The sequence below is a fragment of the Periophthalmus magnuspinnatus genome, chromosome 9, assembly GCF_009829125.3.
Source record: "Periophthalmus magnuspinnatus isolate fPerMag1 chromosome 9, fPerMag1.2.pri, whole genome shotgun sequence".
NCBI classification, from domain to species: Eukaryota; Metazoa; Chordata; class Actinopteri; order Gobiiformes; family Gobiidae; genus Periophthalmus; species Periophthalmus magnuspinnatus.
Genome location: NC_047134.1, coordinates 2,697,905 through 2,719,950, shown reverse-complemented (window position 1 = coordinate 2,719,950; position 22,046 = coordinate 2,697,905). Strand labels below are relative to the sequence as shown.

Sequence of the window (22,046 nt, the reverse complement as noted above, 5' to 3'; positions counted from 1 at the left end):
TTTAGTCCTGGTTTAGTCCTGGTTGAGACCTAATTTAGTCCTAATTTAGTCCTGGTTTAGTCCTGGTTCAGACCTGTTTTAGTCCTGGTTTGGTCCTGTTTTAGTCCTGGTTTGGTCCTGTTCGGCTCGGTTCGGTCTATCTGGATGAGTTTGCAGAGACGTTTGCTCTGCACAGTTTTGGTTCATGTGGAAGGGCATCTGGGTGAATTCAGTCTGTCAGAGCCTCTTCACAGTAAACCGATTCATATTTGTGAGTCACTCTTTGTGATGGCCCGTGGGAAGGTTCCACACTGGAGCTTTGTTCTGGTTTATTACATTTCCACACAAACTCAGATCCTCCTGAATCCCTGTGTGTCAGATGCCCTCCCTGTGTGTTTATGATGACATCATCTGAAACTTGACACTTCCTGTTTATGAATTATACATCACCAACCGAGAGACCTGCTGAGGTTTAGTCCTGGTTTAGACCTGGTTTAGACCTGGTTTAGACCTGGTTTAGATCTGATTCAGACCTGGTTTAGACCTGGTTTAGATCTGATTCAGACCTGGTTTAGACCTGGTTTAGACCTGGTTCACACCTGGTTTAGACCTGGTTTAGACCTGGTTTAGACCTGGTTCACACCTGGTTTAATCTTAGTTTAGACCTGGATCAGACTTGATTATGACCTGGCTCAGACCTGGTTTAGACCTGGTTCAGTCCTGGTCAGACCTGGCTCAGACCTGGTTTAATCCTGGCTTAGACTTGGTTCAGACCTGGCTTAGACCTAGTTCAAACATTGTATTCTGTTGCAGGAGCTAAAATGGGGAATGGTTCGGTGAAGTCCAGACTCCGTAGAGACCAGGGTCCTCAAAATGGCCGCGCTGTGAGTCAGTCTGTGAGCTCGGAGTCGTACCGCAGCCGCCTGGAGGAGCTACAGCGAGAAGGTCTGAGGAAAGACGAGAAGATCAATAGTCTCCAGGGGCAAGTCCAAAGTCTGCAAGAGGAGCTGAGGAGGCAGAGGCAGAATGTGAGCGAGGAGAGGAAACAAGAGAGGAACCAAGAAAGGAACCAAGAGAGGAGAGAGGACAGGAACCAGGAGAGGAACCAAGAAAGGAGAGAGGAGAAGAACCAAGAGAAGAGAGAAGAGAAGAACCCGGAGAGGAGAGAGGAGAGGAGCGAAGTGGAGAGATGCAGACCATTGGAGACCAAAGACCAGGAGAGTAGAGCACAGGTATGTTTCTGGAGCATAGACTGTATACATAAATGGACATGGGTAACCTGCTAGCCGCCACGCTCCAAACAGGAAATGATCATGGGCTGTGCTTCCGGCTACATCAACTCTGGCTCTAATTCACTTTCTGTGTAAAAACTGTAAAAACATGCTTAGCACCCGCTCCCGGCTAAACCATTGGTTCCGGTGGAAAGGGGCGTTACCTTTCACAGCTTCACTCTAGATTGGCTCTTTGGTTGCTATGATACTAGTGATTGGAATTCCAAATATGGAGCCTGGCTAGCAGGTTAGCTATGTCCAGAGATATATATAGAGTATATGGGTAATGAAGTGTTTGCCCACTGACCACGCCCTTGACAAAAACATGATTGGTAGAGCGGATTCCAGCTCCCACAGATGGCAAGGCAAGTTTATTTGTATTGCACAATTGTACTAAACAGCCACTCCATAAGAGAATGTACCAACACCAACATCGTCACAAGAGCAGCTCAGGACCACAGTCTTCTGTACATCTCCATCTCAAAGACACTAAGCACTCCTTTGAAGAGTGAGGTTCAGATCTGAGTCAGAGAAAAGAAATAGTTTGAGAGGAGATTTAAAGAAGCATTTTTGTTAGAAAAGACAACCTATCCTTGAACAGGAATGGGGGTCTCAGTCATTATCTATCACCTGTCTATAACTCCATCCTCAGACCCAAATCAAACAAAGGAAACAAAGAGAACAATAATGCTAGCCAGGATGCCAATAGGTGTGGAAGCACCCATTAAGAGGTGTATGAATATGCGAAGTATGTCTCATACACAGTGCACACTTAGCATAGCTCAATAGACCTAGCATACAAATAGTATTTGAATTTCAGTGTAGTTACCTCGTCCCTTCAGACAGATATAAGGCAGTGTCCAGCAGTGATCTGACCAGAACTGAAGAAGCTGCTTGGATGAGCAGCCAAACGTCTTTACTCCTACAACGTTTTGTTCAGTTGACAGATTTAACTTTTAACTTTTACTATAGCACAAATCATACAGAAAGTAATTTAAAATCACAATACAACAAATCAAAACAAAAATAATCATCATAAAATGAACATTAAAAGAGAAGAGGCAGAATAAAACCCTTTCAGTCATAATCACAGATAAACAGAACAGTTTTGAGCCTGGATTTAAACATTGTCAAAGTAGAGGCCTGTCTCACATCTTCTTCCTGAAGATGTGAGACATGTTTAGTCCTTGTACAAAAGACTTGTTCACAAGCAGAGCTGCTTTAAAGTTTATTCTCTGAGACACAGGAGTCAGTGCAGAGACCTGAGCACAGGACACATGTGTGAAGTACTTCCTGGTTCTAGTCGGGACCTGAGCCTCAGTCACTGGTCAGAGGCCAGTGAGCAGGACGTTACAGTAGTCCAAACTACTGGAGACAAATGCAGGATAAGTCTCTCTAAGTCTGACTTTGACAGTTTACCTTTGATTTTGTCAATGTTTTTTAGGTGGTAAAAAGCTGCAGATGTTATTGATTTGATGTGGCTGTTAAAGTTCAAGTCTGAGTCCATTATTACCTCTAGATTTCTAGCCTGATTTGAAGGTTTTAGAGAGAGAGACTGGAGGTGACACTTTCTCTATGTTTCTGACTTGAGTCTTGTCTGAGTTTATCTGAAGAAACTTGTTTTTCCTCCACACACTGATCTGTTGATGCAGTGAATCCACTGGTCCATATTCACCTGCTGCAGTGAGACATAGATCTGACTGTCATCTGCAGAGTTGTGGTAAGACATTGCTGTGTGTCAAAGGCAGCACTCAGATCTAACAGATGAATGCTGTTGTTGTGTCCTTAGGCAAGACACTTAACCCACATTGCCCACATACACATACACCAGTGCAACCCTGTGTGCACTGGTGTATGAATGTGTATGTGGGAAAGTGCTTTAGAAACATTTGTCCCCAGGAAACCAGGACCCAGCACTCAACCAGGACCCAGGACTCAACCAGGACCCAGGACTCAACCAGGACCCAGGACTCAACCAAGACCCAGGACTCAACCAAGACCCAGGACTCAACCAGGACCCAGGACTCAACCAAGACCCAGGACTCAACCAAGACCCAGGACTCAACCAGGACCCAGGACTCAACCAAGACCCAGGACTCAACCAAGACCAGAGACTCAGTCAGGATCAAGGAGAGCTCATCTAGACCTCGGTCTACCTCTGGTCTTGGCTCTGGTCTTGGTGCTGGTCTTGGCTCCAGTCTTGGCTCTGGTCTTGGTGCTGGTCTTGGCTCCAGTCTTGGCTCTGGTCTTGGTGCTGGTCTTGGCTCCAGTCTTGGCGCTGGTGTTGGTTCTGGTCTTGGCTCTGGTCTCTCCTCCAGACCCTGTAGCGTCAGAATCTCTTCAGGGCAGAGGAACAGACGCCGTGGGGCCAAGGCCGGGGTTTCAGCAGAACCTTCCTCTAGAACCGACGACTCCAGAACACTGCCAAAGTTCAACATGGAGCAGGCCCGAGTGCCCAAGGACCCAAGGTGAGCCAACAGGGAGGGCATCTGACACACTGGGAGGGCATCTGACATTCCTCTCTCTTCCTCTGTCACTCACCTCTGACCCCTCAGTGTCAAATACAGAGCCAGACTTGGGGTCAGGACAAGTCCCAAAATTAGATCAGTGAGAACCACGTCACATTTTGTGACTCAGTCCTGGTTCAGTCCTGGTTTATTCCTGGTTTATTCCTGGTTTAGTCCTGGTTTAGTTCTGGTTCAGTCCTGGTTTAGTCGTAAAAAGTAAAGTAATATCTGTCACTGGATAAAAAGTTGTAAGAGTGAAGACATTTGGCTGCAACCTCTTGCCCCTTCTTCAGTTCTGGTCTGATTACTGGTGGACACTGCCTTATATTTATCTGAAGTTAGGAGTTAACTTCTCTAAAATTGGAAAGAAGTTTTGTTTACAGTTTCTGTTTGTAGGCTAAGCGTATTGAGCTACACTAATTGTGCACTATGCCTGAGACATACTTAGCATATTCATACACCTTTTAACCCTATAGCGTCGGATGCTATCGTCGCTGATAGAGCGGGTTGTGGACTTTCCAGTAGCGTAACTCCAACCAGTCGTGCTCTCATGTAAATTCAAACGGCGTCTCAAAGCGGAGACATGGGGCTCTTTAAATATTTTACCATCATTACGGTAATCTGCCTCTGTTGTCCCTCGAAGGTGACGAATGAGAGCGCGGGGGCTGCAGGGATTTTACCAGTCATTTATTCGATGCGTAAAAGAAAAAATACGGATGGATGTGTAAAATAGAGGTAATTGTGTGAAAAATGCAGTAAATTCTGATACTTCCTTTAACATGATTTTTTTTTTTTTTAATGGCTAAAAAAATAATAAACGTCTAGGTGAGCTATACTGGCCCATAGTGTGCTCAGTCCTTAAAGGGTTAATGAGTGCTTTTCACACCTATTGGCATCCTGGCTAGCCCTATTGTTCTCTTTGTTTCCTTTGTTTGCTTTGGATCCGAGGATGGAGTTATAGATGGGAGATTGATGATGTCTAAGGCTCCCATTCGTGTTCAAGGAAAGAATGTCTTTTCCAACAAAAATGACTTCTTTAACTCCCCTCTCAAACCATTTCTGTGTGACAAAACCAATTCATAAACAAAGTAATGTAGTCTACTCCTTTCAGTGTAGTGAAGAGTGCAGTGAGCGTTACACAGGAGAAACTAACAGACACTCCATAAGAGAATGAACCAACACCATCAGAAGAGCTCCTCAGGACCCCAGTCTGCTGTACATCTCCATCTCAAAGACACTAACCACTCCTTTGAAGAGAGTGAAGTACAGATCTTAGCCAGAGGAGAGTTAAAGAAGCTTTTTTTTTTTTTTTTAGAAAAGACATTTTTTCCTTGAACAGCAATATGAGCCTTAGACATCATCAATCCCCCCCATCTATAACTCCATTCTCGGACCCAAAGCAAACAAAGGAAACAAAGAGAGCAATGGCACTAGCCAGGATGCTAATAGGTGTAAAAAAAAATACATTAAGAGGTGTATGAATATGTTAAGTATGCCTCAGCACTAAGTGTGCACTGTACCCAATAGACGTAGCATACAAACAGAAACTGTAAACAAAAGCTGTTTTGTTTCGCTGTAGTTAGCTCCTCCATTCAGACAGATATAAGGCAGTGTGCAGCAGTGATCTGACCAGAACTGAAGAAGCTGCTTGGATGAGCAATGAAACTTCTTCACTCCTACAGCTTTTTGTTCAGTGACAGATGCTACTTTACTTTTGACTTTTACCATAGATCAGACCTGATCAACTGAGAAACTACACAGGAATCCCCTGGTTCAGTTCTGGTTTAGTCCTTCTTTAGTCCTGCTCTCTAAGTAGAGTGTGCTTGTTCTCCCTGTGTTACTGCGATTACTGTATCCCCTGTCTTGTGCCCCCTGAGGGCAGTGTGCAGGGGCAGTTGTTGGAGGCGCTGATGAAGAACCAGTACCTTCGGCGATTGGACCCTCAACCTCTGCGTCTGATGGTGGAGTGTATGTACGCACGCAGCTACCAGCAGGGGGAGCTAGTGACACAGCAGGGAGAGCGCGGACATCACCTGTTTGTGCTCGCAGGTAAAACTGGCCCTAATTTAGACCTGGTTTAGTCTTGGTTTATTCCTGGTTTAGTCCTGATTTAAACCTGGTTCAGTCCTGATTTAAACATGGTTTAGACCTGGTTTAGACCTGGTTTAGACCTGATTTAGACCTGGTTTAGACCTGGTTTAGACCTGGTTTAGACCTGGTTTAGACCTGGTTTAGTCCTGGTTTAGACCTGGTTTAGACCTGGTTTAGTCCTGGTTTAGACCTGATTTAGACCTGGTTTAGACCTGGTTTAGACCTTGTCCAGATCTGATTTAAACATGGTTTAGACCTGGTTCAGTCCTGGTTTAGACCTGGTTTAGACCTGGTTTAGTCCTGTCTTAGACCTGGTTTAGACCTGGTTTAGTCCTGTCTTAGACCTGGTTTAGACCTGGTTCAGCCCTGGTTTAGACCTGGTTTAGTCCTGGTTTAGACCTGGTTTAGACCTGGTTCAGTCCTGGTTTAGACCTGGCTTAGATCTGGTTTAGACCTGGTTCAGTCCTGGTTTAGACCTGGTTTAGACCTGGTTTAGTCCTGGTCCAGACCTGGTCCAGTCCTGGTCCAGTCCTGGTCCAGTCCTGGTCCAGTCCTGGTCAAGATCTGGTTCAGTCCTGGTCCAGTCCTGGTTCAGTCCTGGTCCAGACCTGGTTTGGCCCTGTCCTAAATCCACCCTCACTCTCATTGATTGACCTGGTTCTGAGGCTGGTCTGTGATTGGCTGATTTAATGCACAGTTGAATTTCAATAGAATTTAAAATATTTCACATAAAGTGTCTAAACATCTGCAAGTCACATGCTTTGTTCCACCTTGTGATGTCATGAAGTGATAGTTTTCATGTTAACAGCTCCTTTTACCTTTAGTTCAGTAGAGATTGACAATTCCAGGAATGAAATGATTCTAGTGAAGGTGTGTGGAGTTTAAAAACACAGTGGAGCACTTCCTGTATTACCACATGATGACATCACAAGGTGGAACAGAGTGTTTTCAGTCTGAGAGAAGAACTGCAGGGTTTGTGTGTTAAACATGTGCGAATGAAACAAAACACAACTCCAGGTCTGTTTGTGATGAGGAAACAACATTAGAACAGATCAGAAAGCAGTGCATTATGGGAGTTTAACTGAAATGTGTTTTAGTGAAATGTTTCTGTTGGTTTTGCATTTATCTCTGAGACGTAAATTGTCTGTGCCTCCTTCATATCCTGCACATATCTGTGGACATGGCTAACCTGCTAGCATAGACTATATATATAAATGAACATAGCTAACCTGCTAGCCCCCATGTTCCAAACAGGAAGTAATCATGGGTACTATTTGGGTCAATTGACTGTGGCTCCAGTTCATTTTCTGTGTACCTGTTGCTGTCAGACTTGTCATTTTGGTCTTAAATGTTCGTATTAACCCTCTACATGATCCTGAGGTTTTTAATTCACTATTGTGTCTGTAAATCAAGATATGAACATTAATAACAGACAAATCAGATGCCTTCTTTCCCCGAGGTTGCTAGCGTTAGCAACAGGTTTGATTGACAGTGTTGCTAAGCGCCCACTCCCTGCTAAACCAAAAGTACGGGCGGGAAGGGGCCTTATTCCTGGTTCCTGATTGGCTCTGTGGTTTCTATGATACTCAGTTTCCAGACTCCAGATTAGCCGCTATAACTGCTAGCCTTGATGGGCTTCATTTGGAGCCGAACGCAGCGGTAACGTCGCACTTAGTTCAGATCTTTACACAGTCTGTGGTATAAACTGGTCTGGTCTCTGTTTGTGTGTCTCTGTGTGTCTCTGTGTGTCGCTGTGTGTGTGTTTGTGTGTTTCTGTGTGTGTCACTGTGTGTGTGTCTCTGCATGTGTGTGTATCTCTGTGTTTCTATGTCTGTGTGTGTCTCTGTGTCTGTGTGTCCCTCTGTGTCTGTGTGTGTGTCTCTGTGTTTGTGTGTGTGTCTTTGTGTGTGTGTCTTTGTGTGTATGTGTGTGTCTCTGTGTCTATATGTGTGTGTCTGTGTGTGTCTCTGTCTGTGTCGCTGTGTGTGTGTCTGTTTGTGTGTGTGTGTCTGTGTGTGTCTCTGTGTCGCTGTGTGTGTCTCTGCGTGTGTGTGTATCTCTGTGTTTCTATGTCTGTGTGTGTCTCTGTGTCTGTGTGTGTCTCTGTGTCTGTATGTGTGTGTCTCTGTGTCTGTATGTGTGTGTCTCTGTGTTTGTGTGTGTGTCTCTGTGTGTATGTGTGTGTCTCTGCGTGTGTGTGTATCTCTGTGTTTCTATGTCTGTGTGTGTCTCTGTGTCTGTGTGTGTCTCTCTGTGTGTCTCTGTGTCTGTATGTGTGTGTCTCTGTGTTTGTGTGTGTGTGTCTGTGTTTGTGTGTGTGTCTCTGTGTGTATGTGTGTGTCTCTGTGTGTATGTGTGTGTCTCTGTGTCTATATGTGTGTGTCTCTGTCTCAGAGGGGAAGCTGGAGGTGCTGCAGAATCAGAGACTCCTGTCCTCACTCAGCCCCTGGACCACATTTGGAGAACTCGCCATTCTGTACAACTGCACCCGGACGGCGTCTATACGGGGTAAGGCAGGGCATCTGACACAATCTGAAATACTGGGAGGGCATCTGAGACTGTTTTAAACTGTTTAACTGAGTGTTTTAAAGGAGAGGCGGCAGTGACATTTGGACAGGACATTCCAGGAATAACCACGACAACGAGGAGCTACTAAGTGGAGAGGGTCAGAGGAGCAGAGGAGAGGGTCAGAGGAGCAGAGGAGAGAGTCAGGAGCAGAGGAGAGGGTCAGAGGAGCAGAAGAGAGGGTCAGGAGAAGAGGAGAGGAGCAGAGGAGGAGTAGATGGTCTGTGGTCTTACACATTCTGTATCTCCAGCGGTGGACTCTGTGGAGACCTGGGCTCTGGATCGCGAGGTGTTTCAGAACATCATGAGGAGGACAGCAGAGACCAGACAGGAGGAGCACCGGGACTTCCTCAGAAGGTCAGTCCACATCCAGACCAGTATCTATACTGGGATCTAGACCAGGATCCAGACCAGGATCCAGACCGAGATCTAGAACCCTAACCCTGGCTCATATCCCAGCTCAGATCTTGGCTCAGACCTGGTTCAGATCTTGGCTCAGATCCCGGTTCAGATCCTGGCTCAGACCTTGGTTGTGGTGCTTTAGGGGCTCAGAGTTCACATGTAAAGTCTATGGTGGACGTGCATCTTGGTCGTCCTGTGTTTTTGTGGCGCTTCTTCAAGCGTTAGAACGGCGTGACTCTGGCTTTGGCACGGCGCATCTTAAGCGTTCTGTTGTCGGATGCTTTGTTTGCGCCTCCAAAAGTTGAAAAAGCTGAACTTTTTTGTGTTCGATGCGCAGCGTCTACCAATCAGAGGCTACGCTCCAGTGACAATGCAATGTCATTATCTGGAACAAATAGAAAAACATCTTGGCGCCCCAGCTAGCTTGATGGCTAGTCACCGACTCAGACACGCCTCCGAGCCGATAGCGTCCGTTGATGAGTTTTATGTAATAAATACACTAAAGCCACTCTCTCAGCCTGGTCTGCAGCATTCACAAAGACACAGGGAAAACAAAACATACAAAGCCACTCGCAGACCGCAACGGACGCTCTGGCATCCAACTAGAGGTCCAGTGCGTTCTTGACACCTCGGTGTGAACGCACCATTAGACCTGGCTCAGACCTGGCCCAGACCTGGCTCAGACCTGACTCAGATCCCGGTTCAGATCCTGGCTCAGACCTGGTTCAGATTCTGGCTTAAATCCTGGTCTTGTTGCAGCGTGTCCATCTTGAGGGACCTGCCTGAGGAGAAGCTCAGTAAGATGGTGGACTGTCTGGACGTGGTGAGATGTTTTTAAAATACTTTTAACTTTCATATTTTGTAATTGGACTGAAGTACTTTATCTGTACTGAAATACTTCACTGTTGAAGGAGTACTACGATCGGGGAGAGTACATCATCAGGGAGGGGGAGGAGGGCAGTACTTTCTACATCATCGCACAGGGAAAGGTGCAAGTACTACCACTACTACTCCTACTACTATTACTACTACTGCACAGGAGCAGGCTGCTCCAGACTCCTCCTCCCTCTCCTCAGACTCCTTCTCTTCTCCTCAGACTTTTCCCTCTCCCCAGATGAGTCTTCCTCCCTCTCCGCAGGCTGCTCCCCCCATCCCCCGAATCCTCCTCCTCCCCTCAGACTCCTCCTCCCCACCACAGACTCCTCCTCTTCACAGACATCTCATTCAACCCTGACTCCTCCTCCCTCTCCTCAGTCTCCTCCTCCTCTCAGACGTCTTCTCCCCTGACTCATCTTCCCTCTCCTCAGACTCCTCCTCCTTTCCTCAGACTCCTCCTCTCAGACTTCTCCTTCGCCTGATGCCTCCTCACCCTCCCCAGACTCCTCCCTTTCCCCCAGACCCCCTCTCCGCTGACTCCTCCTCCCTCTCCCCCGAGTCCTCCTTCCTCTTCCCAGACTCCTCACCCCCTCCCCAGACTCCTCCTCTATTCAGATTCCTCTCTCTCCCCCTGACTCTTCCTCACTCTTCCCAGGCTCATCCTCCTCTCCTCCAACTCCTCCCCCTCTGTATACAGCTGTTCTCTGGTGTCTTTTCAGGTTGCAGTGACACAGAGCACAGAGGGGAGGCGCTCTCCTGTGCTTATAAACACATTACAGAAAGGAGACTACTTTGGAGAGAAGGCGCTCATCAGGTTAGATACTCTTCATAGGCACTCATATATTTACACTTTTATACAGTTTATACATTTGTACCATGTCACTCTAAATGACCCCGTCCGGTCTCCATAGTGACGACGTGCGCTCGGCGAACATCGTGGCGGACGAGGACGGCGTGGAATGCCTGGTGATCGACAGAGAGTACGTGTCTTTGGTTTATCTCAGTTTACAGAACACACATTGTGCTCGTGTCAGTGAGAATGCTAATGCTAACTGCCCTGCATTACTTTTGCATTTATACTTTGCATCATGCTGGAGGTGTTCTACATGTATCCCTATGGTGGGATGTCCAGCAGTTACCAATGTGACACAATGCAGCCGTTTTTTGTGTAAAATCAGGAGTTTGACTCTACACACAAGACTGGGAGTGACTAACTGAAAAACTGTTGGCTAATGCTAATGTTAGCTAGTTGTGACTGTAATGTTATCTGAGAGGGACTTGTTTAACAGCACAAATCAGCTCAACTGTTGTAGTTCAGTCAGTGACGATGTGATGTGATGTTTTGATGGTGTTGTGGATGTTGTGATGGTGTTGTGACAATGATGAGGCTGATGTGTTGATGTTGTGATGATGTTCTGATGTTGTTGCGATGATGTTATGATGTGATGTTGTGATATTATGATGGTGCTGTGATGATGTGTTGATGTCGTTATGTTGTTGTGGTGATGATGATGTTGTGACGATATTGTGATGGTGTTATGATGATGCATTTATGTTGTGATGATGATGATGTTTTCGTGATGTGATGTTGTGACGATGTGATGATTTTGTGATGATGTGAAGATGTTGTGATGATGTCGGAATGTTGTGTTGGGATGACGTGACAATGATGTTGTGATCATGTGATAACTTGACGAGGTTGTGATGATGATTTTTGATGATGTGATGATATTGTTATGATGAGTAGATGATGTGATGATTATGTTGTGATGTGATGATTTGATCATGTTGTGGTGATGTGATGATTTTGTGATGATTATGTTGTGATGTGATGATGTTATGACATGACGATGTTGTTTTGATGATGTTATGATGACATGACGATGTGATTATGTTGTGTCGTTGTGATGATGCGGCAATGTTGTGATGATGTGATGATTTTTGATGATGCTGTGATGATGAGCAGGTGATGTGATGATTTTGTGATGATGATGCTGTGATGTGATGATGTGGTGATTTTGTGATGATGATGTTGTGATGATATTGTGATGATGAGTAGATGATGTGATGATGATGATGTGATGATTTGATGATGTTGTGATGTGATGGTGTTGTGATGATGATTTTTGATGATGTTGTGATGATATTGTGATGATGTGTAGATGCTGTGATGATTATGTTGTGATGTGATGATTTTGTGATGATGTGATGATGTTTGATGATGATGTGATGATATTGTGTTGTTGTGATGATATTGTGTTGTTGTGATGATGTGACGATCTTGTGATGATATTCTGATGATGGTGTTGTGTTGTAGGACCTTTGACCAGACGGTGGGGACGTTCTCTGAGCTGCAGAAGTACCTCCAGGGGTACGTGGCCACTCTTGAGCGCGATGACAGGAAACGACATGCCAAGTAAGAACAAATAATTAACAATATACAAAATATACAAAATATTATATAAAAGAGTACAGTCCATGGAATTTGCACAAGAGTTAACCCCTTGTTGCCAGAACAAACCCAATCTCTGTTGTGCTATAGTACCTGTCTGTTTCTCACTAGGTGGCACTCTCCTGTCTTTTTAGGAGGTCCCTGTTCTGGCTTCAGTCCTGTAGTGCCAATGTATAACTATGTGGTGCTCTCCTCTCCTCTCTGTAGGAGGTCCCTGTCCCGCCTCCAGTCCCAGCCCCTGTCCCCAGATCAGGCTCAGCTGAGGGACCTGGTCTCTGGATTCTGCGGTTCCAAACCGTTCCAGCATCTGGAGCTCGTGTCCACTCTTGGAGTGGGAGGCTTCGGACGTGTCGAACTGGTGAGGACGTCGACTACAGTACTAATACTAAAGTACTAGATTACCACTAAAGCAGTATTACTACAGTAATACTACAACTGCTTGTATATGTTTTATACCTCTGTATCTCTAGGTGAAGCTGAAGGATCAGGACATGTCGTTTGCTCTAAAGGTGATAAAGAAACATCATGTGGTAGAGAACAGACAACAAGAACACATTCACTCAGAGAGGAGGATCCTGAGTGAGGCCCGATCGCCCTTTATCGTCAAGTGAGTGACAGTCCCTGGTTCGACTCCCAGGCCTTTCTGTGTGTGGAGTTTGCGTGTTCTCTCTGTGTCTGTGTGAAGTTTGCTCCATGTTCTCCCTGTGTCTGTGTGGAGTTTGCATGTTCTCTCTGTGTCTGTGTGAAGTTTGCTCCATGTTCTCCCTGTGTCTGTGTGGAGTTTGCATGTTCTCTCTGTGTCTGTGTGGAGTTAACATGTTCTCTCTGTGTCTCTGGTTTCCTCCATGAACCCAAAACATGCGCAGTAGGTCAAATCCTCCAGCTGAGGTCCATGACCAAGACTAGCTCAAGATCTGGAGCTGGGTCCCACTGACACTAACCCAGAGATACTGAAGGACGGGACAAATACAGTGTGTTTGGGTGTTGTATTTCTGATGTTAACTCTTTGTTTTCAGACTGTATCGCACGTTTAAAGACGATAAGTATGTGTACATGCTGCTGGAGGCCTGTCTGGGAGGAGAAGTATGGAGTCTGCTCCGAGACAGGTACAGGGAGGGCATCTGATTCTCTAAGAGGACTGTCTGGGAGGGCAGCTGACTCTTTCTGTCCTCAGAGGCTCCTTTGATGAGTCCACGTCCCGGTTCTGTGTGTCCTGTGTGACTGAAGCATTGGAGTATCTCCACCGAAAATCCATTGTCTACAGAGATCTGAAGCCTGAGAACCTTCTCCTGGACACACACGGATACTGCAAACTGGTGAGGCCTGGTTTAGTCCTGGTTTAGACCTGCTTTAGACCTGGCTTAGTCCTGGTTTAGATCTAGTCCTGCTTTAGTCCTGGTTTAGTCCTGGTTCAATTCTGGTTTAGCTCGGTTTAAACCTAGTCCTGGTTTAGTCCTGGTTCACTTCCGGTCTGGTCCTGCTTTAGTCCTGGTTTAGTCTTGGTTCAGTCCTGGCTCAGTTTTGGTTTAGTCCTGGTTTAGTCCTGGTTTAGTCTTGGTTCAGTCCTGGCTCAGTTTTGGTTTAGTCCTGGTTTAGTCCCATGTTAGTCCTGGTTTAGTCCTGGTTCAGTTCTGGTCTGGTCTCAGGTGGACTTTGGCTTTGCGAAACGTCTTGGTCCTGGTCAGAAGACCTGGACATTCTGTGGGACTCCTGAGTACGTGGCTCCTGAGATCCTCCTGAGCAAAGGCCACAGCTTCAGTGTAGACTTCTGGGCCCTGGGCGTCCTGCTGTTTGAGCTGCTGACCGGGAGGTACGTAACCCCTGACTCCGACCCTGATCCTAACCCTGACTCCTAACCCTGACCCTTATACGGACACTGACCCTAACTCCTGACACTGACTTTATTTCCTGACACTGACCCTAACCCTGACCCTTACCTCTATGTAACAGTATAAAACTATGGTGTTGTGACACTCTCTCTCCTCCATTCACTGGGTCATTCTCTCTCTCCTCCGTTCATGCTGTCATTCTCTTTCCATTCACTCTGATGTTCTTTCTCTCTGTTCACGCTGTTGTTCTCTCTCCTCCGTTCACTGGGTCGTTCTCTCTCTCCTCCATTCACTATGTTGTTCTCTCTCTCCTCCTTTCACTCTGTCGTTCTCTCTCTCCTCCATTCACTCTTTCATTCTCTCTCTCCTCCATTCACTCTTTCATTCTCTCTCTCCTCCATTCACTGGATCCTTTTCTCTCTCCTCTGTTCACTCTGTCATTCTCTCTCTCCTCCATTCACTCTTTCATTCTCTCTCTCCTCCATTCACTGGGTCCTTCTCTCTCTCCTCTGTTCACTCTGTCATTCTCTCTCTCCTCCATTCACTCTTTCATTCTCTCTCTCCTCTGTTCACTCTGTCATTCTCTCTCTCCTCCATTCACTCTTTCATTCTCTCTCTCCTCTGTTCACTCTGTCGTTCTCTCTCTCATCCATTCACTCTGTCATTCTCTTCTCCATTCACTCTATCGTTCCCTCTCCTCCGTTCATTCTGTCGCTCCCTCTCTCTTCCAGCCCTCCGTTCTCGGGCGCTGATCACATGACCACCTACAGCTTCATTCTCAGAGGCGTCGAGAAAATTGACTTCCCCAAAAAGATCAACAAGAAACAAGAAGATCTGATCCGAAAACTCTGCAGGTACAAAACCAAGACTAAACCAGGACTGAAACAGGACTGAAACGGGACTAAACCAGGACTAAACCAGAACTAAACCAGAACTAAACCAGGACTAAACTAGGACTAAACCAGGACTAAACCAGGGTTTTGATGGTTCTATTGTGTTTTATTCAGGAAGAACCCAGCGGAGCGTTTGGGGAACCTGAAGAACGGCATCACAGACATCAAGAAGCACAGGTGACCTCAGCCTGACCTCATGACCTCTGCCCCCAACCCAAACCCAAGAAGCACAGGTGACTTCAGCGCAACCTCTGACCTCATGACCTTTGACCCTAACCCAAACCAAAGAAGCATAGGTGACCTCAGCTTGACCTCTGACCCAACCTAAACCAAAGAAGCACAGATGACCTCAGCATGCCCTCTGACCTCATGACCTCTGACGACCCAAATCAAAGAAGCACAGGTGACCTCGGCATGTCCTCTGACCTCATGACCTTCTGTACACTATGCCCACCACTTGGTTATGCCGCTCCATGTTTGCCTGCAGTATCTTACACCCTGCAGTCATGTGCTGGATTGTCTCAGGGGCCTCTTTGCACAGTCTACACTTGGGTCTTGTCTGGTGTAGTAGATCTGGGCCTCTATCGCTCTGGTGCTCAAGGCTCCTGTGCAGCCAGGATGAACCTCTGTGATGTCCTTCAAACCAACTCTCTCAACCCATTGGTAGGATTTCTTGATATCAGCCACTTCAGTTATGTTCTGGTGGCACATCCCATGTAGGGCCTTGTCCTCCCATGATGGTTTCTCCAGCACCTCTTCCTCTGCGCTCCACTGTCTGAGACATTCCCTGAGCACATCATCTGTTTGGACTTTGTCCTTGATATACTTGATATGGATCTTGGATGTTTCATCCTGGACAGTGGCTCTCACGTACAGTCTCAGGGTGCTGGTTTTGGGATGGTCAGGAGCTTTCATGTATTAATGCCTGTGGTCTGTATCTCCTCCTTTGGTCATCTTATGTTTACTGGCAGGAAGTAGCTGTTTATTTCCTGGGTCTTGTTCTTGCCATTGAGCTGATCCCTTAGGACAGGGGTCGGGAACCTTTTTGACTCAGAGAGCCATAAAAGCAAAATATTTGGAAATTTTTTTCAGTGAGAACCATGTAATATATTTTAAGACTGAATTCAACTAAATTTAATTTAATTTCATTTATTGGTTTATTAGGACAGTGTACAATTATATTAAGCACAGTGGCAGATATGTTTGTACCAGATTGTAGCCCATAGCAGCTATGGGCTACAATCTGGTACAAACATAGGACTACAAATGGAAATTAGCTATGGCATAGGTAATTTCCATTTGTAGTTCTGGGAAGGGGAGACAACATAACACAAATGTGAATATAATAAGCCTCTGAATTTATTCTTTTAAATAATGTTGTTATAATACTCACCATCAATGTGACTTCTGGTGCTGCATGGATTTGCTGATGGCTTTGTAGTCTGGTTGGTACTCAGTGATGTTAAGCTTCATGCAAGCATTGAGGCTTTCATCTGTTAAACGGGATCGTAGGTTGGACTTGATGTTTTTAAGATGTGAGAATGACTCACATGCATACGTCGATCCAAATATTGTCAATACAGCAATACTCACACGCTGCAGTGTGTGGTATGTGACAGGAAGCTTGTTCCAAGTTTTGATAATCAGCTAGTGTTCAGGCTGAAGTTTTTTCATTTCTGTCCACATGTGCTTACTCGCCAACTCCGCTTTCTGTTGTGCGATCCTTTCCAAATCTTCATTCAGTGATTTGAACTTATTCACCCACATGTCTGAGGCCTTCAGGTCAGCCACTTCTGTTTCAAAATCTCTGACGGAGACACCAGGAATGTAACTCAGGTCGGCTGTGTTCAGTGAACACTCGTTTGGATGGGTGATGAACTTAAAAAGACGAGTGTGCTCACGAAATTCTCCAAAGCGTGCTTTGAACGACTGTAGGAGACTGCATGTGAAGTGATGTGATGTGGTGGAGATCAAAGTTTTGAGTGGGCTCACTTGCTGTGCATGCATCTTTAAATTATCTCAGTTTTTCAAAATGTAGTAAACGCCCTGTTTCAAGATCCATGATAAAGAGCTCCATCTTGTTTTCAAAAGCAAACACGGCTTGTTGAAGGGATAACACTGTATTTCCAATGAATTGCATTTTCACATTGAGCTGGTTCAGATGTTCAGTCATATCCACGAGATAGTAAAACTTGAGGAGCCACTCAGTTTCGGCTAGCTCAGGATGCTCGATGCCTTTCATTTAAAGGAAAGTCTGGGTTTCGTTCAGGCAAGCCACAAAACGGCTAAGCACCTTCCCTCTTGACAACCAACGCACATTGCTGTGCAAAAGCTGATCGTGACAGTGATTTCCAACTTCATCCAGCAGTGTTTTAAACTGGCGATCATTTAAGGCTCGGGCAACAATAAAGTTGATCACATGAATGACCAGCGACATCACTTCACTAAGCTGCCCGTCACACATCTGAGCACAAAGTGCCTCCTGGTGTAGAATGTAGAACGCTTATGTCTGTTGACTCATCCAAAGCCAGGGAAAAGAACGGCGCTGCATGTATGTCCTTCACTTGCGTTTCCTCCACTTGGTGATCATGAACAGTTCTTGCTGACAGAGGCATGTCTTGTACCGTTTGATTATCTTGTCTTTGTTCGGTAGCTTGCACCCTGCTCAGTAGCTCTTGGCACGCTTTCTTTCTGTTGTCTCAGGGTATTTTGTTGCAAAGGTAGCACGTCGTGTGTCGAAGTGCCGCTTTATATTTGACCGCTTCATTGATGCAGTTTTGTCATTGCAAATTAGACAAACCACAGAACCTGCTCTCTCCACAAAGGCGAATTCTTCGGTCCAATCGTCCTGAAATGTACGATATTCCTCACATGTTTTTCTTTTCGCCATCTTCTTCATCGAAGGTTTAGCTTTGAGCTAATAACCGAGCAGACTGATTCAAAAGGCGGCGTTTACCTTTTTACCCAGCAACAGCCAACGTAGGCTATTATCATCCAAATAAAATAATAGACAATGACTGGGAAAATCCCGCGGCTCCTGCGCTCTCATTCGTCATCTTCGACAGACAACAGAGGCAGATTACCGTAATGACAGTAAAATATCTAAAGATCCTTGTGCCTCTGCTTTGAGACGGTGTTTGAATTTACATGGAGCACAATTAGTTGTGGAGTTATGGTAATAAAAAGTCCGCGAGCGCGAGTCTATCGGCGACGATAGCATCCGACACTAAAGGGCTACAACAAGTGTTAATATTTTATGTTTAATTTGCGAGCCATATGCAGTCATCAAAAGAGCCATACGTTCCCGACCCCTGACCTAGGGGTCAGGGGTCGGGAACGTGTTTTTAGTAAGAGCCGGGCGCTGTCTCTTCCTCCCCACAGGCCATATGAGTGCGCAATCAACCTCCTGCCTGGTGCTTCCTTGCCCTCCAGTCGTCTCTTCAAAGCCAAACGGGAGACAATGGAACAATATATCTGGGACTCTTGCCGCTGGTATCATCCGCCTGTCCTCTTTGCTTTTAGGAGCTGGATTCTTTGTTGCCAAAAAGGACAAAATATTAAAGCCATGCATTGACTTCACGGGTCTCAACAATATCACCGTTAAAAACAAATATCCATTGCTACACATTAACGCCTTCATGCCACTTCACGGGGCCACTGTCTTTACCAAACTAGACCTTAGAAATGCATATCATCTGGTGTGCATAAGGGAAGGAAATGAATGGAAAACAGCCTTCAAAACTCCTCTGGGACACTTCGAGTATCTAGGAATGCCTTTTGGGTTAACCAAAGCTCCAGCTGTTTTCCAAGCTCTAATCAATGATGTGCTAAGGGATTATCTTAATCGTTTTGTGTTTGTGTATCTGGACGATATTCAGATTTTTTCTAAGACCCCACAGGAACACCAGCACCATGTGCGCCAGGTCCTCCAGAGGCTCCTGGAGAAGTAACTCTACGTGAAGGTGGAGAAATGTGAGTTCCATGCGGGCAAGGCCAGTTTTCTGGGGTTTATTGTTGAGTTGACAGGTGAAGGCTGACTCGGAGAAAGTAAAGGTGGTGACTGAATGGCCTACACCCAACAGCAGAAAACAGTTGCAAAGGTTTATTGGGTTTGCTAACTTCTACCGATGTTTCATCAGAGACTTTAGCCGTGTTGTTGCCCCCCTCACTAAACTCATCTCTCCCTCCAAAGAGTTCTACTGGACCCCAGAAGCCCAGTCTGCCTTCACTAAGCTGACGGGTCCGTTCACCTCTGAACCAGTCCTGCGTCAGCCCGATCCCTCAGTTCTTTGTAGAGGTGGATACCTCAGACATGGGTGTTGGAGCAGTTCTCTCTCAAAGGTTTGACCCACACAATCGATTATACCCCTGTGCCTTTTTTTCACGTCGCCTTACACCAGCAGAGAGCAACTACAATGTGGGGGATTGAGAACTATTGGTGGTTAAGCTTGCCTTGGAGGAGTGGCGCCACTGGTTGGAGGGGGCTGGGCAAAAATTTTGCTTACATACAGTCAACTTAACATTTGAATTCCCGCCAAGCCCGCTGGTCGCTCTTTTTCAGTAGGTTTAACTTCATCCTCACATATCCAGGATCCCACAATATCAAGTCTGATGCACTTTCGAGTCAGTTCTCCAAGGAAGACACTTCTACCCCTCCAGAACTATCACCACGTGTGTGGTCACTGCTGTTCGCTGGGAGATTGAAGATCTGGTCCGGGAGGCTCAACGCACTCAGCCTGATCCAGGTAATGGTCCTCCTGGTGCCCTCTTTGTTCCAGATCCTGTCCGCTCCAAGATACTCGAATGGGTTCACTGCTCATGATTTGCCTGCCATCCGGGGGTCAACCGAACACTCTCCCTGTTGAAACATCACTTCTGGTGGCCTATGGTCGACAAAGACACCAGGGCCTATGTTTTGGCATGCCAGGTGTGTGCCAGGTGTGTGTCGCTGCCCTCCGGTCTGCTCCAACTACTGCGTATTCCGAAACGAACAGGTGCTATTAATACAGGTAACGAATGGAGGATAGAGGAGCCTTTTAAAGAAGAAGGTACAGGTCTGTGAGAGCCAAAAATCTTGCTTGTTTGTAGGTGACCAACTACTTATTTTACTCAGGAATTTACCAAGTAATTCATTAAAAATCCTACTACATGATTTCCTGGATTCTTTTCTCCCATGCTGTCTCTCATAGTTGAAGTGAAACTATGATGAAAATTACAGGCCTCTCTCTTTTTAAGTGGGAGAACTTGCACAATTGGTGGCCAATGTAACTGCACGGTGTAAGATCCTGCAGGGAAAGCAAACATGGAGCGGCATAACCAAGTGCTGGGCATAGTGTACATAAACATCTGTGCAGAGTACAGACTAGAGACCACAAGGTGGGAAATACTTCCAAAGGTAGTGGAGATCCTGTGGGACTTCCAGATACAGACTGACAGAATGGTGATGGCAAACCAACCGGACATTGTGGTGGTGGATAAACAGTCCGTTGTGGTGGATGTCGCAGTACCAAGTGATGGGATCATACATAAAAAGAAATATGAGAAACTAGAGAAATACCAGAGGCTCAAAGAAGAGCTAGAGAAGGCCTGGAAGGTGAAGGTATCAGTGGTGCCCGTGGTCATCGGAGCACTCAGGGGAGTGACCCCCAAACTGGAGGAGTGGCTACAGCAGATCCCAGGAAAAACATCAGACATCTCAGTCCAGAAAAGTGCAGTACTAGGAACAGCAAAAATACTGCGCAGAACCCTCAAGCTCCCAGGCCTCTGGTAGAGGTCCTGAGCATGTGGTGTGGAGTTTGGTGCAGAAGCCGACAGGAGCTGACAGGAGCGGACAGGTGCTGACAGGAGCGGACAGGTGCTGACAGGAGCGGACAGGTGCTGACAGGGGTGGACAGGAGCGGACAGGAGTGGACAGGTGCTGACAGGTGTATCTTATATATTTCTGTGGTGTTCAGGTGGTTCAGTGGCTTTAACTGGAGCGGTCTGAAGAGTCGAACTGTGACGTCTCCGCTCAAGAGAGAGGTCAGACTTTACCCTATATACTGTACATACTATATGCTATATATACATACTATATACTATGTATACTATACTATATATACTATACATACTATACATACTACACTATAATGTATAGTATATACACTGTAAAAACTGTATAGTCTAAAGTCCATATGTAATAATCTCACTGCCCCAGACTTCTGACTTTAATTTGAACCATACGTGAATCATATATATATATATACATACATACATACATACATACATACATACATACATACATACATACATACATACATATATTAATTCATCTGTTCTTCTCTTCTGTTCTTCTGTCCCTCTTTTCTCTTTTGTTCTTGTCTTCTGTTCTTCTCTTCTTCCGTTCTTATGTTCTTCTCTCTTCTGGTCTTCTCTTCCTCTTCCTCTCTTCTCTTTTTCTTTCCCTCTCTTCTTTTCCTCTCTTCTCTTCCTCTTCCCTTCTTCTCATCCTCTTCTCTCCCTCTCTTCTTCTTTTCCTCTCTTCTTCTGTTCTTCTCTTCTCTTCCTCTCTTCCTCTTCTCCTCTGTTCTTTGCAGATCTCGGGGCCGTTGGACCACAGTTATTTTGACTCTTATCCTCCAGATGAAGATCATCCTCCTGACGAGCTCTCAGGCTGGGACCAGGACTTCTAAAGACCCTGAAACCAGGTCTGAACCAGGTCTGAACCAGGTCTGAACCAGGTCTGAACCAGGTCTGAACCAGGTCTGAACCAGGTTTAGATCAGGTCTGAACTGGCTAGTGTAGACCTGGTTTAGTCCTGGCTTAGACCTGGTTTAGTCCAGGTTGATTATAACATTCTTTTTTCAAAGGCACAAATATATTTTATTATATTTTATTTAAATGTTGATGTGAAAATGGAGAAAACGTTTAGACGCTTTTTCACCTCAGAGACTCGTCCTGTACATGTACATGTACACAGATCATGTACCCAGTCTGTATACATGTATACAGACCGTGTACCCAGTCTGTGTACATGTATACAGACCGTGTACCCAGTCTGTGTACATGTATACAGACCGTGTACCCAGTCTGTGTACATGTATACAGACCGTGTACCCAGTCTGTATACATGTATACAGACCGTGTACCCAGTCTGTATACATGTATACAGACCGTGTACCCAGTCTGTATACATGTACACA

At 45.8% G+C, this 22,046-nt stretch overlaps 1 protein-coding gene across 1 annotated transcript; it reads left to right on the top strand.

Moving 5' to 3' along the window:
• Positions 1-800: 800 nt before the first annotated feature.
• Positions 801-21,536, top strand: prkg2 (protein kinase cGMP-dependent 2). Its single transcript, XM_055224010.1, has 19 exons — positions 801-1,068; positions 3,532-3,718; positions 5,640-5,806; positions 8,243-8,356; positions 8,665-8,770; positions 9,575-9,638; positions 9,727-9,804; positions 10,411-10,505; positions 10,603-10,671; positions 12,009-12,107; positions 12,351-12,501; positions 12,614-12,750; positions 13,160-13,249; positions 13,318-13,459; positions 13,790-13,953; positions 14,704-14,826; positions 14,980-15,042; positions 20,820-20,886; positions 21,441-21,536. The coding sequence occupies exons 1-19, from the start codon at positions 801-803 to the stop codon at positions 21,534-21,536; spliced, it is 2,280 nt and encodes a 759-aa protein (XP_055079985.1).
• Positions 21,537-22,046: the final 510 nt, after the last annotated feature.